Genomic DNA, 14,737 nt, shown 5'->3' with positions numbered 1-14,737 from the left:
AAGCCGGCTCCCTCTTTAACTCCGAGCGGTCCCTGAGGATCGTGGTCAGACCTGGCAACCTCCAGGCAATTTTAATAGTAGGATCGATGCCTGGAATATTATACCAGTCAGTGAAGTAATTAATTAAACGCTGACCTTAAGGTGAATTCTCCATTCACTGGCTCTGAAGAGAGAGCAAATACAGGACCCAAAAAGGTCAACCATCTAAACAGAAGCCAAAAGCACCACAGTGCTTGTGAGCTGTGAAGCCAAGATCTAGGGTCTGTTAAGGTAGTTTCCTATGGAGAGTCTTCCACAGTGTCATCAGCTTTGGAAAACTCAATCGAAAATACCATCAGCACAAATTTTAGTGTCTTTTCCTGTTTCGAAAGTCTGAAAAGTTTGATGAAACTGAGAGTAGTAATATTGCTGGTCTTGGCCATTCGTCCCAAGCAGCAAGCAAGATCGAGCAGCCATTTGAGAAGGTAACACACCCAAGATGTAGGGTTTGGAGGCCAGGATTTAGTGAACAAGAGGCAGGGTTCAGACTGGCCTTTACTTTCAGAGATCTATCTGAAAGAGGCAACGTCCTGTTCCTGTAAACTACCATCAAGTCTTTTGTGTATAAACACGTGGAACACTGGGACAAGAGCTCATCCAACTCCAAAAGTCTTTATAATAGTTCTTCAAATGCATTTTGTTCTTTTATCCTAGCTAAATTGTTCACCACTATCCTATGAGGTGGTTAAAATTTTCAGATCTTCGTTGGCTGAAAAGCCAAGTATCAAGACATTGTATTCTAGAATAATTTATATTTAGCATTTTAGCAACTGGCTCTTCCAAGAAAGAGTTCAAGTACAGAGTATGCCCCTGACGGTAGAGTGGAAAACATGCCCTTCTCACCATAGGGCTTTGCTCAGAGAAAATATCCTTAGAGTAGGGACTTCCTGAATTTAACAGAGAAGTCTAAAATCCTATTTTAGAGAATTCCCTACTCATCTTTACACTCTTTCTGAAGACAGGTTAGATCCTAGGTTCAAATCCTGGGTCTATACTTACTAGTTATGTGACTTCAAAAACAAGTTAGTTGAGCTTCAGTACCTACCTCACAGGATAGTTAGCAAATTAGTTAATATACCTAAAGCACTTTGAACAGTGCTTGCAGGCCTCCATTAACTAGTCTTTTGCAAACGTAATTGTAACCCTTAGGAGGCTAATAAATTACAAAAACTTAAGATATTTCAAAAGCTGTCTGGATTAGGGCAAGGGCTCACAACCATGTGGTAGGCACTCAGGCATGTGTTAAATGGTAACTACGTTGAGTGTAATGGTGTTGCTTGTTGAAGCAGTTAAAAGAAATGACTGAATTAGGTGATCTCTTCTATTATTTTTCCAATTAACAAAAACCCAAAGGCAGCTAAGGTGGATAATGAGTATTTGCTGGTGCCTTCCACATGCCCTACGGGTAAATAAGGGAAAAAAAACCCACGCAGGACTGAGTTTACTTTCCTGACAAACACAAAGAGCTTACAGAAAACCCAGAGAGCAAAGTTCTGTGGCAGGCACAGTGAGACCAGGGTGGAGTCCGAGGGAGAGGACCGAAATCCGACACCCAGAAACTGAAATAGGTCTCTCCAAAGTACCCCAGGAGAGGCGCCTATCCTCAGAGTGCTCAGGAAAGTAAGGGGCGGTCGGGCCTACTAACCAAGAGAATTTGCGCCCAACCGCATCAGTAAGGTGCTTTGAAATCACCCGGTGAACAGTGCGCTAGACAAACAAAACGGTCAACACAGGAGTATATTTAATTCAGGATCTCGAAAGCACTCAGCTGGAGAAGCCCAGCGCAGAGAGAAGGGAGGGGTAGGGAGGTTCGCGAAGTGCAGCCGCAGGCGGGTCGCCGCCCCGGAACCGGCCGACACCCGGGAAAAGGTGGCCGTCGAGGCGGGACTCCCGCCGGTCGCCCCGCCCGGCTCGGCCAGGGGAGGAGCAAAGCAGAAGAGGCGGGCACCAGCTCTGCCAGCCGCAGCAGCCACTGCCGCCGGGCTCCGCCACCCTACACCAGGCGGCCCGCTGGACCTCGCACGCCCTAAGCCGCTCGACACTGCACCAACCGTTCCAACCGACGCGCGGCAGCGCCAGCGTCGTCAAAGCCAGAGCCGCTGACGTCAGACGTGACGCCGGCGCAGGGCGGGAGCGGGACCGCTGGAGGGCGTTTCCGGAGCACGCGCCGGCGAGGGCCGCTGACGTTGGGCTCAGGTGCGCGCGCTTACCTGCCAGCCCGCCCGCCCGCGCGCGGCCCAGGTGTCGGCCCGCAGCTCCAGGTGGGGGCCTGCTGCGGTGAGGGGCTGCCGGCGCTCGGCGTCTGGGCCGGGCGGGGCCGGGGCCGGAGGAGCGGCGGGAGGGCGCTTCGGCTTGCCCTCACGTGACGGGCGGGGAGGTTGGGGTGGGGGCGGTGAGCCGGGTGGGCCGCGGACCCCGAGAGCGAGACAGTTATCCGACCCCACTCCGGGCAGGCCTTCCCGTCGCGGCCCAGGACCCTCCCCGGGTTCCTGCCGGCGCCGCTGCGCCCCTTCCCCGGCCAGTGTGGCCCTCCGCGGCGGCCCGCCCGACCGCCGGACCTGACCGGAGTTGTCTTCTCCGCAGGGGCGCGGCCACAGGGTGAGAGTTCGCGCTTTCCAAGGTAGCCACGACGCCTCGGCCCGCGCCCTGCGGAGCCCCACCTCGCTGGAGGGGATGGAGAGCCGCCCCCCGGGCCCCAGCGCGGCCCGCGACCCCACGCTGGCCGGCCCTCGCTAGCTGCTCGAATTCTGCGTTTTATCCACCGCCTAGGCCTTGTCTCTTGAATCAGTGCCGTTGTGGTTCAAAGGAAATGGAAGAAAAGGAGCGATGTGACCGATTCCGTTCGGTCACCCTGCCTTGAGGCCTGGTGGGCATTTGCGGAGAGGAAAATAGAGGAAGACAATCGTGGGATTTTTGGAGGAAAGCGTGGGAGAAGGCAACAAGGTCTTAGATTATATATAATTTTAAAAAATTCTGCACTTTGATACTGGAGGCGAAGTACACTAATCCAAAAGTTATCTTTCTTTTGAGAAGAAAGAAGAGGTGGATTCTTTTTTCCTTTTGATTCCAACCTTTTCTCCCTGTGACAAAGCATAAATTCATGGACACGAAAAAATAAGGTGAATCTCAGGAATCCTGAAAAGACTGAGAAGCTCACATTCTTCCTCAGGAGGAAGGGTGGGGTGTTTTTAGCCCTCTCTGGAACCTAAAACGAAAAACATGAGTTGCGTGCCATGGAAAGGAGACAAGGCCAAATCTGAATCATTGGAGCTGCCCCAGGCAGCACCGGCACAAATCTACCATGAGAAACAGCGCAGGGAGCTTTGTGCTCTTCATGCCCTCAATAACGTCTTCCAAGACAGCAATGCCTTCACGCGAGAAACATTGCAAGAGATTTTCCAGAGGTAGGGTACCCCCTCTCCTTGGCATCTTTCTACTTTTGCTATTTCTGAATTTCTGTGGGCGGGGCATTGTCTCAGCTACATAAACCTTCAAACCAACAGGTACTGTTGGCTGGATGCTGTTAGCAGGCATAAAGGAAACAAGATTGGGAAAGATAACCACTACCATTTATTGATCACTTATATGGGCCAGGCACAGTGCTAAGAAGAGCCTTGATTGTATCATCTCAAGTGATCCCTACAACAGTGCCGTAAATACATATGTCATTTCCATTTTATGGATAAAGATAGGGTTCAGAGAAGTTGAGTAACATAAAAGATGGAGCCATGAATTCAGGTTTGTGTCTGTGCTGTTTGTTGACCACTGTGCTGTGCCTGTCAGGACCTGCCCACAAGAAGTTTAGTATTGAAGGGGGACAAGTACACACTCAGATAATGGCACCCACCTATGTTCCCCAAGAAAGGTACTGCAGCTTTTCTATGAGGCCCTGTGCTGGCCTTGGTACTAATACATTGTTTTGTGTAACCTTCACAACAGTCAGTTCTACTGTCTCCATATTACTGATAGAGAAAATAGGCAGAAAGGTCAGGTAATTTGTCCAAATAGCTTCTAAGTAGCAAAGCTACGTTTTTGAAGCTGACTCTTTCTACTTCATTCCAGATGGCCTTTCTTATCCACTTTGTGAGATGCTGTGTGACAGGTTGATAAAAGTTCAGCATTTATCTTTCTACTTTGATCTTCCAAAATTGTTTTTCAGAGGGTTTGAGATTTAGTTCTGTAGTGTCTGGATGGACACAGCAGTATGTCTGCAGTCTATAGGAACTTTGGCAAGGATTTGTCTCATTTTCCCAGCTAGAAAGGGTTAGTCCTGCTTGGTTCTCAGTGCAGAGAAAAATTCACCAGTTCTTCAAACAGTGCATATTACTAGTTGGGAAAAGACCCTTTACTGACTCCCTTTACTGGGAGGTGAAGTTAATGTCCCTAAATTACAGCTGGAAATTACCTGTTTGGGGTGATATGTGAAACATAGGAATGGACTGTTTACCCTGAAAGAACCGTAGGCCCTCTCTTAAAAGAATGTTAATCCTAGTGTGCTGACAAAATTATAATGAGGGCAATTATTTTCCAATGCTGGTAATAACCATAGTAATGTCTTACCAGGGCAAATGTGTCATGTGCATCATGGTCATTTTCTGGCAAGTAGAAGTAATTCTCTTCAGGAAATGGGACTTTGGGAGATGAGGTAATTTGTCTCAGATCACCAAGCCCTGTAACTGAAAGGAGCAGGAAGGAGACCAGTGCATTAGACTGTTTCCTTTTGGCCAGCCATTTGTAATTTCTTCTATGCCTAATTGGATATTTGAGCAGTAATTCCTAATCTAAGAATAGGGAAAAGAATGGATTCACAGTGAGTACGTAAATGTGCTTAGTACTTTATAATATGTCACAATCTTGTGACAATCTTAGCAGTAGTAGTCTTAAGAAACAACGATTCCGTTTAAGCAGTTTGACCAATTCCACTCACTAGTTAATGGAAGAATGAAGATTCTGTGTGTCTACTAAGTTTTTTTTCACTTCTGTAAATTTGACCTCTGCTCTGACCTGATGACAGTCACTAACACATAAACACTCACTCTGTGCAAAGCACTGTTCTGAGTGCTTTCCTTGTATTAACTCACTTCTCACATCAATCTTAATAAGGTAGATTCTGTTACATCCCATTTTTCCAGATGAGGAAATAATGACATAGAGTCCACCGAGCTATTAATGTATTAATGGGAGGATTTGGACACTAGCTCTGTGACTCCAGGACCTGCCCCCCTAAACTGCTCTGCTGCTTCCTGTAGAAAGGCACATCAGAGCAATTGTATCATCAGTAGCCATTCACCCTGCTAGTAACCTCGACTTGGGTCTGAAGATGTGTACTATGATTATAAGCTGTTTGTGGATAATAGCAGGACTCACTCAGCTGTGTTTTCTCTGAATGAAAGAATGCTAAATACTTGCTAAACACTCACATGAAACCAGAGTTCTATTTTAAAGCTTCAGCACGTTGTACTGCACTCCTCAGTTCCCTATCAGCACAATGTAAAGACACTTTGAAGTAATAGCAAACCAGTACACAAAATATACTTGTCCCCACTCCAGAGGTGGAATTCTCTATAGAGTATTTGTATGGAAAGGTTCTGTGTGGATAAATAGAAACAAGAACTGTGAAAGGAATTGAGAAAAGGCAAAGGGACAGAAAAAAAGGCAAGGGAGAGATGGAATTTTTTAAACAAACATTTACTAGCTGCCTGCAGTGTGCCAGGCACTGTAAAGAAAACAGGTTGGACAGGACTCAGTCACTGAGAAGTGTATCTCAGAGCTATACATTGACCAGGCCTTGGGAACAGATTTAAGTGACGTTAGAACCATGGAATTCAGAGCAATCTAAATGAGAAAAATGATTTCTTTGAATTGTAACAGAAAGAACAGTAATGTTGGCAGAATTAAAGAGATAATTCAAAATTCTCAAAGTTTTCTGCTGTTCTGAAGATGTGGCTAATCAGTGGTAGAAATGGGAGGAAAATTTTGATTGAATGCCATCTGTTGAGAGGAGATTCATCCTAGTAGTTGAATTTTAGCCTTTAAAAAAAAAAAAGAAATACAAAGGCAGGGTGGAGTTTCAGTACAGCTGTGGATATAAGATGACTCATGTTTGGAATAGAAATGAATAGGAACTTACAACTAAGCAAGTGACTTGGTAGCAACACTGGATGGGAAAAGAGGAGTCTGGTGTGAAAGGCTTGGTCCAAGATTTGAGGACAGTGGTAACATCCATGGTGATAGCAAAAAGAGGTCATTGACTTGAAAAGAAAATGTTTTCAACATATGGAATTGGAGGAAAGATCAGAAACTGGGCAGGTATCAACAGTGTGCATGTATATAGATGTGGATATTTGATCTCATACATTTTATATATGTATGCTTTGAAAAAGGACTTACAGGTAAAATCCATAGTAGCAGCTTGGCTACGTAGTTATGAACATCCTCAGGCCTCAAACATTTTCACTAGGCTCATCTCGGTTTTTCAGTGATCAAATGTTCTTAAAGCTAGGTATGAGTTACTTTCCCAAATAAAATGGCTATTAAAATCTAAGACAAAAACCAGCTTGGTACCAGGGAAAAACCTAATGCAAGATGGAAGGGCAAAGAGATTATAGGTGCTGGTGAACAATCACCACTCTAGGACTGAGGGGAAGCCCTTCCCCCTCCCCACTAAAAGGTCCCTGAGCCAATAGAAGGAGCCATATTTAAAGGTATGGGGGTTGTAAGTTGAGAAAAGGTATTGAGAGTGTTAACTTCCTGGAGATTTAATTATCTTGTCCAGTGGCCAGGCAGTCATCACCAAATGATCGTCCTTGTCCCAGCCAACACCTATAGAGTACGACGTCTATGTGCCTGGCCCTGTGATCTGTGCTTTATGAATTTAATAATATAAAGACACATAAGAAAGTTCTGAGCCATGTTTGTTAATGTCACATCTCTTCATACCTGATAAAAGGGAAATAATAATTAAGGGAGAAAAGGAATCTTGACAAATGGCTGTACATCTCCTTGTCATTAAAATCTGAAATCGTCACTGTAGCCAGACACGTGGTAACCACGAGAGAGGACCAGGGCCTCAGCTGAGGGTACAGACCTATATGAGACCTGGACTAGAGCTCATCTCCTCACTTGCAAATCGCTTCAAATCTCATGGCTCTAATCTCTGATTGTGACGACTGAAAGCGAGAGGCTTGCTTTATAGTCCAGAATTTCTATCAAAATCATTAAGGTAGTCCTGAACAGGAGTTTGCCAAAGAGTCTGAAGAAAATCCATTGGAACAGAACAGGACTCCCTGGAAATCACTGGGACTGGTGTGTTGAAATATACGCGAGACTGTTCAGTGCAGCCTTAATGTAGAGGCTAAGTCCTAGCTCTACCACTCACCAGCTGGATATGACTGTGCAAGTCACTGTAACTAACCTCTGCACCTCAGCTTCCTTATTTACATTATCGGGTTAATCTCAAGATTGTTAGAAGGTGTAAGTGATAAAGCTTATAAAAGTAGTTAATATATTGCAGGCACTAACAAGTACTAGTAATATGGGCGCACTGGTTGGACCCCACTTGTTCAAATAGCCATTTTCAGCATTTCCTATATTGATCAGTTTGGCCAACACATTTATTCAGTTTATTCAGTTGCCCAGTGCCTAGCTGTGAGGAATGCAGAGTAGAAGAACCATTCCCTTTGCTTTGGAATTTACTGTTTGTATAAAATAACTGAATTCTTCAATGTTCCTATAAGATAGGAATCATTCCCATTTTCACTGATAAGCTAATGGGCACGGAGATTAAGTGTCATGATTTAGTATTGATGTTGCTTGGATGTAAACTCATACAGCGTGCAGTCCTCCTGATTGCCTGCCTTTTTCTGCTGCACAGGGGCCAGGAGAGAGTTCATGGAAAAGGTAGAATGTGAGCTTGAGTTTGAAGAAGCACTAGGATTTGGCCTGGAACAGGAAACAGGATGAAAGAATAGAGTTTGCGAGGTCGTGGTGCTGGAAGTGCACTAAGCCGAATGAGAAGGAAGCAGCCGGCCGAGCAGGGCTCGGAGGGTGAGAGTTGGCCAACCAGGCAGTTGACTGCACTGCACTGGCAGTTTCTTTGCAAGAGAGTGAAATGATACCTTGGTGAGTGTGGAAGGAGAGTTGGGAAGCAAGAAGATCAGTTTAGGAATCTGTCTCAGAAGCCCAGGTGTGCCGTTAGGAGAGAGTGGGAATAGGCAGGGGAGGATTTGAATCAGGAGATGTGGGACAGGGAGGGAGAGACCCTTGGAACACAAGTCCTGTAGGGTACGTCTCAAGAAAAAAATGTGTGGTTGAGTATGTTTGGGAATCGAAGCCCATTGTACCGTCTCCTCAGACTCAAGGTGAATGTCAGCATTAGGGATTCCAAGAATTTCTGCAAGAAACCTGTTTACTTGATTCATTCAGCCATGCATTAAATGCCTTCTGTGATCCCCTAAGGTTTTTGCCTGGTAAGGAGTGAGGTGGTGCAAGAGGTGGGAAGACTCATGCATCTACTGGCTAGAAACTTTACTGAAAGTAATGAGAAGCTATTGAAAAATTGTTGAAGGGAAAGGAGATCCATTTATCTTGAGCAAGTTTCTTCCCTGTGCTTTCTCATTCAGTACTAGAACCCACTGAAAAGCTTTGTCCTGTTAAGCTACATTTTAGGCCCAGGCCCCAGGGACTCAGCCTTTTCTCTTAATCAGTACACTACCACCACCCACTCTGATTCTTGTGTCCTTGCCATAAGCAGCAAGCATGAACCCAAGTTTGAATCCTTGTTCTGTCACTTGTCAGGTAAGTGAAGTGATCCTGGGCAAGTCATTTTAAATCACCAAACTTTGTTTTTTTTTAAGCCTATAAAATGGAACTGATTCAGAGCCTCTGAGATTTATTGTGAGGATTAAATGAGATACATAAGAAAGCATCTGTTATCAGGCATGACACAGTTTTCAATAAATGGTTATTGCTACAGGTAAAATACAGTTTGGTTGCAGAGTGGAGTTTAGTGTCCTTGGATCCCCTTCTTTGCTAGCCCTGGAGACAAGAATGCAAGCTCTTTTTTCAGGATCCACTATTAATATTACAGGAAAAGAGATAGGGTAACAAAAAAACACTTAGAACATTTCAGCAAACATTCCTTGAGCACCTGTCATGTGCCAGGGACTCTTCAGATCTTGGTGATGTAGCATTAACAGAATAGAGAAGGCTCCTGCTGTCATTGTAGTGTGGAAAAACAGACAAGTGAGCACACGTGTCCAGTAGTAACAAAAGCTATAATTAAAGCAGGTGGATGTAAGAGGAGGCGATGGAAAAACTAAGGTTGGGTGGTCAGAAAAGGTCTCTAAGGCAGTAACATTTGGAGACCCAAATAATGAGCAAACCAAGTGAAAATCTAGGGGAAGAGCAATTCCACAAAGCAGAAACAGCACAAAGGCGCTCAAGTGAGAAAGCTGTGTGTGTTCAAGTATGTAACTCTGGGGAGAGGAAATCCCGGGGCGAAATACCAAGTTGAAACAGAAATCAGTCAAAGGGAGAAATAAAGTTTAAAACCCATGTATAGCTTACAAACTGTGGTCTGGGGCCTTTTCTAAACTCCTGCTCCTGCAGAAGCAAGCGGAACCTCCCCCCAGCTCTCAGGTTCAGATAAGCCCTCCATAGCCCAGGTAATTATCCATTGATACGGAGATTAGCTACTTTCCACCCCTTAGAACACCTGCCAGTTCATATGGATATACTCTAAAAGCCAGGCGAGAGATTCTGGAATATTAAAATTTTACCCACAAAGTAGCAGAGAAAAGGTCTGGGTGGCTCAGAGGTACAGATGAGGTCAGCCGGATTCCAAGGGCCTTGTAGGCCAAAGTAGATTGTATTTAAGTGCTGTGGGAGGTAAGGGAGGCTTTAAGCATTGGCAGGAGTATGTTTTATGTTTGAAAAGTATCAATATGGTTGCTATGTATTGAGAACCTTAAAAAAAAACTTTCTATGAGATTTAAGTTTTTAGAGTTGACCTAAAGTTGATTCTCTTCAGGAGGCAGCATTTAGCAACCTCCTGGACACCTGCTCTCCGCTTTAATTCCTGAAGAGCTCACCACATTTCCCTTCCTCCCCTTCACCTGCTGCTGCCACTTCCTTCAAGATAGCCTGTCCTCGGGTCCTGGCTGATGAGCCTTTGAGAGCAAAATAATAGGACTGGAAATGCCTTTCAGAACTGACCTCACCTTGAGGTGAAGGAGTGGCTAAAGAGGCTGGGCGAGAAGTGGTTTAAAGCTGGGGGGCAAACCAGACTGCCATTGCATTTTTATTTGACACAAACATTTTTTTCAGTTGATTTATGTGTGTTTAATACTTTCTAAATCAGGTATTTTATACACATGCATGTATTTGGAATGCTCTGGGTGGATCATGCATTCCAGTTTAATATAAGCCTTACTGCTTTTTGTTGTCCCATCAGATATTGCCTATATTTGGCCCCAGTTCACAGATTTGTTACCTACCTGGGCCTCCGTTGGCCTTTTGAGTATTTCATGATTAATGATTACCAAGTGTGCAAGCCTTAAATAGAAAGCATTTAAATTGTAAAAAAGTAACAACGCATGCTATCCATGCAAATGAACGTATTAAATACTACTTTCCAATGTTTAAAAAGGCTTTTATTAAGACAGGAAGATTAGCAAGAAGAATGCAGAAATGGAAAGATAGGTCGAGGATTTCATAAAGGAGATGTCTTCGTGGAACCTTGTGTCTATTTAGATTTTCTAAATGACAGACAGGCCCCACCACTTCTGAAGTGTTGTTTTGCATAACAAAAGGTAATCCCTCAGGCAGCAGGATCCCCACACTACAAAATACTTAAGTAAAAACTGGCTGCACACCACTTGGGGTGGGGGCAGGGCATGCTCCCTAGGACAGTGGTGTCAAGTGCTCTTCATCCCTGGAAGTGCGGGCCAGGAGAGGTTAGGCCGTGGGTCCAAGCTGTCCTCCTTTCACATTTGTAGGTTGTCTCCAAACACCATGGTGACCCCCCACAAGAAGAGCATGCTGGGAAATGGGAACTACGACGTGAATGTCATTATGGCAGCACTTCAAACCAAAGGCTATGAAGCTGTTTGGTGGGACAAGCGCAGGTAAACTGAACCTGGCGGCCAGGTGTAGTGTTACAGGCGGGTCTGGGAAGTTGGCTGCTTCAGAGCCTGACGCCACTTCTCCCCTACAGGGACGTCAGTGCCATTGCTCTCACTAATGTCATGGGCTTCATCATGAATCTGCCCTCTAGCCTGTGCTGGGGTCCATTGAAGTTGCCTCTCAAAAGGCAGCACTGGATCTGTGTTCGAGAGGTGGGAGGTGCCTACTACAACCTCGACTCCAAACTGAAGGTGCCCGAGTGGATTGGAGGCGAGAGCGAGCTCAGGTACCTGTTGTAGCTGGCTATCATTGCTGGGCTCCTTCCCCTGGTGTGTAGGGAAAATCGAGCCCATCTTATGTTATTTGACAAAGGAAATGAAATTCCTGTCTCCATGGATCTTCTTGCTTCACTTAGAATCATAGGGTCTCAGACTTGAAAGACCTGAAGCTTTTGTTGGCCCCTGAGGACTTTTAAGTCCCTCTGGTAGAGAAATTCCAGCACCTGGGATGCTGGCCTTCTGATCTGGGGGAACTGGCATTGTAACATTCTCTACACTTAGGCAGTTGTGACAGTATAGCTGCCAGTTCAGAGAATGGAATAAAACACTCAACCCAGAGAGGGCTTAATTTCCCAGGGACCAAAGAAGAGACTTTTACAGTTCAAAGTCCTTTGGAGTGCCTTGGGCTCGCTACGTTCCTCACAGAACTAGCTACCGCTGGCATTAATACATGAGGATAAACAAAAAATCAGATTAGAAATCAAACTGGACAGATAGAGGGGTAACCAAATGTAGAACCCTCCAAGAACAGATCCTCCTGCTTTTAGGACTGCCAACAGCTTAAAGGAGGTGAAGTTAATAATAATGGTGAAGTGTGGCCCCAAGCCTGGAATTTGTAATTTTACCAGCATTTCATTTCTCCCATAGGAAATTTCTAAAACATCATTTGCGAGGAAAGAACTGTGAACTCCTGCTGGTGGTACCAGAAGAGGTGGAGGCCCATCAGAGTTGGAGGGTTGATGTGTAATGCAGTTCTACCTAACCTTCCCTTGCCTAAATCCTCCGTGATGTGCTGTGGCCTATACAGTGGGTCTGTCCTTGCCACTTCCCCAAACATCTCATTGGGTTTTTCCCCTCAGATTTGACAGTGCAATAGGACAGATGTGTGGATGGTTGTAAGAACCAGCAAGCGTTACCTGCTCCTGGGAATGGAAGATAGGAGCTCTATGTGCTTAAGGCAAGCAACCGAAGACCCTTGTTTTATATGAGAGGAGAAAGAAAGGTGGGTCTCAGCTGCTTTTCCCTTTCTGTGAGGACTTGACAGAGGCTCTGGAGTTCACTGCTGCTGTACTCGGCTGGAGATGCTGCCTCCACTAGCCCTTTCCTGGTGACCAGTGGGTCTGAAGGCAGTAAGTGCAGAAAGTCCGTGTGACTGGCTTGTAGGACCCAGAGCATAAGGGGCCTCTCAGGAAACCATCTCCAAAACCCCAGCAGCAGTACAACATGCTCTCTCCAAACCTTAATGCCACCCCCATTACCCTCACATTTAAGGGTGACTGATGGCCACCCTTGGGAGTTTTATAATGAAAAAGTTCTCTAATATTCCATGCTGGGTGGTTGAGTCCTGCAAATTTCTAGTGTGACATGGTGAGCTCAATAGCTAGATACTACTGTCTAAGGACGTGGCCCAAGCCAGATGGGGGCAGGCATGGATGGCCCATCTGCCTCACTCCAGCGTTGTCCCTGCCATTTCACTCTATTGATTTAGGAGGCTTTGGGGCACAAGATGGGCAAAAGGGCAGTTTCCCAGTTGACCCACTCTGGGAAAATCAGGAAAAAATAAGTTGGCCTTTGACATCAAATTCCATTAGTTTGAGACAAAGTTGGGTGAGGAGCATTGTGAGGAAAAGCTGCTCAGAGAGTAATTGCAGCTAGAATCGGTAGAAGTCCTAGACTCGGAGTCACTGCAGTAACAAACAGCAGCCTCAAGTTGGGTGGTTATGTGCATTATGTTACAGGATCTGAGTTTGTCCTCTTTCAAAGTTTCCTTCACAATCGGCTGAGAATTGGCCCACCCCCCTACCTCTTTACATAGCTGTAGACCCCTTTCCCCCTGGAACTCGGGAAAACAAGAGGGGAAGTACACCACACTGTGTCACCCAAGTGGCTGTGGTTGCCTCAGGGCAGGTGGGCAGGAAGGGATGGCCTGTCTGCCCTTACAGAGCAGTGGTCTTGGCAGGTCAGAGAGCTGCCCCACTGGCCAGACTTCTCTCCCAGCAGCACAGTCAGGCTGGGGCTTACATGTCAAGCCTGAGTAAGCTTAGCAGGACAAAGCTGAGGCTTTCTCCCCACTGTGACTGGAGTGCATGTTTACACCAGCACTTTTTCTGCACATGTTATCTTCAATCCAACAAGGCCGTTTTTTATGCTGAGTAACCAAGGCCACCAAGTGGCTACTGCATTATATCCCCTCAGCAACTAGCCGCGGTCTCTTCTGCATCCTTTTCTACACCAGACCTGCTTGGCACCACAGGGAGCTCTTTACCCCTGCACAACGACATTCCAACCATCACCAGCCAGAAGTTACAGCCAGCCTTGCTGATTGTCACAAGTAGGACCTTGGGTCCATTGGCACGGTCAGTGATAGTAAGCCATTTCCTGGGAAGAGGAGGAAACTCTTCTCCACCAATCTGCTTGGGCCTGTGCAAATGGCACTTCAGAGGAGTTCCATGCACTTGAGTCCATGAGCCAATGGGATATGCAAAGACACTTAAAACATTTCAGGGCTGGTTTCTCTGTTCATATCCAATTCTGGTGCTTAGGAACAGGGACCCATGCTGATGTCCAAGGGCAAAAAGCCCCATTTCTTTTAGAAGGGGGCAGGCCTAACCCTGATGCCCAATAGGGGGCAACCCTAGGCTTTGTTTTTCTTGCTTTTAATTCCTTTTTTCGGTTGGCCTTGTGCTGGGTTTGTTTACAAAAGATGTATTTTGTTTAACCAAATATTAAAAATGGAGAACTCCATACATAAATCTCAAATGTGTCTGAATTTTGTAATTATGTACATAAGAGGAAAAAAGTTTAGTATAATGCTGCTTTAGAAGGAATTCACTACCATCGTAAGTCATCTTTAGATGTAGACTCTGCTTTGGTCAAACCTCTCACCTCAAATATCCAAACAATGATAGCTGATTGGGATTTGGTTCAAAAGCAGCCTTAAGTATTTTTCGATTTAATTTACAGAAACTAGGATTGACAATTTGAAGAATCCTACCCCTAATCTAAGCACAAGTTTTCTTTACTAGCCCTAACAAGTGACTAGTGTTTTTCCCCTGATCAACAAGTGGAAGATGGTGTAGAAGAGGGCCTGCTAGGTTTGAATTCAGATCTGCCATAGTCTATGCATCTTGGTACAGATTACAGAGCTTTCTGTGACTTTCCTCTGTAAAATGGAAATAGTACTCCCTCCTAAACTGTGTAGTATTGTTCCAGTAAAAAACCCACATAAAAGGCTTATTAGCACAATACTAATAAAATTGTGTTAAATGGACAAATGGCAGAGTCCAAAGATGGGG

The 14,737-nt window shown here is 45.5% G+C and overlaps 1 protein-coding gene across 3 annotated transcripts; it reads left to right on the top strand.

The window, feature by feature from the left end:
• The first annotated feature begins 1,961 nt into the window (after positions 1-1,961).
• Positions 1,962-14,201, top strand: JOSD1 (Josephin domain containing 1). Of its 3 annotated transcripts, none has more exons than XM_017664065.3 (5): positions 1,962-2,235; positions 2,623-3,443; positions 11,037-11,165; positions 11,255-11,449; positions 12,090-14,201. In XM_017664065.3, the coding sequence occupies exons 2-5, from the start codon at positions 3,259-3,261 to the stop codon at positions 12,187-12,189; spliced, it is 609 nt and encodes a 202-aa protein (XP_017519554.1). In that variant the 5' UTR covers positions 1,962-2,235; positions 2,623-3,258; the 3' UTR covers positions 12,190-14,201. The 3 variants fall into 3 exon arrangements, with proteins under 3 accessions (XP_017519554.1, XP_017519553.1, XP_017519555.1); XM_017664064.3 differs by having other exon boundaries at positions 1,962-2,300; XM_017664066.3 differs by having other exon boundaries at positions 1,962-2,316.
• The last annotated feature ends 536 nt before the right edge of the window (positions 14,202-14,737 follow it).

The sequence above is a fragment of the Manis javanica genome, chromosome 10 (genome assembly GCF_040802235.1).
Source record: "Manis javanica isolate MJ-LG chromosome 10, MJ_LKY, whole genome shotgun sequence".
NCBI classification, from domain to species: domain Eukaryota; kingdom Metazoa; phylum Chordata; class Mammalia; order Pholidota; family Manidae; genus Manis; species Manis javanica.
This window is presented reverse-complemented; position numbering and strand designations above follow the sequence as displayed.

Coding starts and splice junctions, on each gene's coding strand:
- JOSD1 (XM_017664065.3), top strand. CDS start 3,259: ATGAGTTGCGTGCCATGGAAAGGAGACAAGGCCAAATCTGAATCATTG. Junction 3,444..11,036: donor TTGCAAGAGATTTTCCAGAG/GTAGGGTACCCC, acceptor TCACATTTGTAG/GTTGTCTCCAAACACCATGG. Junction 11,450..12,089: donor GGAGGCGAGAGCGAGCTCAG/GTACCTGTTGTA, acceptor TTTCTCCCATAG/GAAATTTCTAAAACATCATT.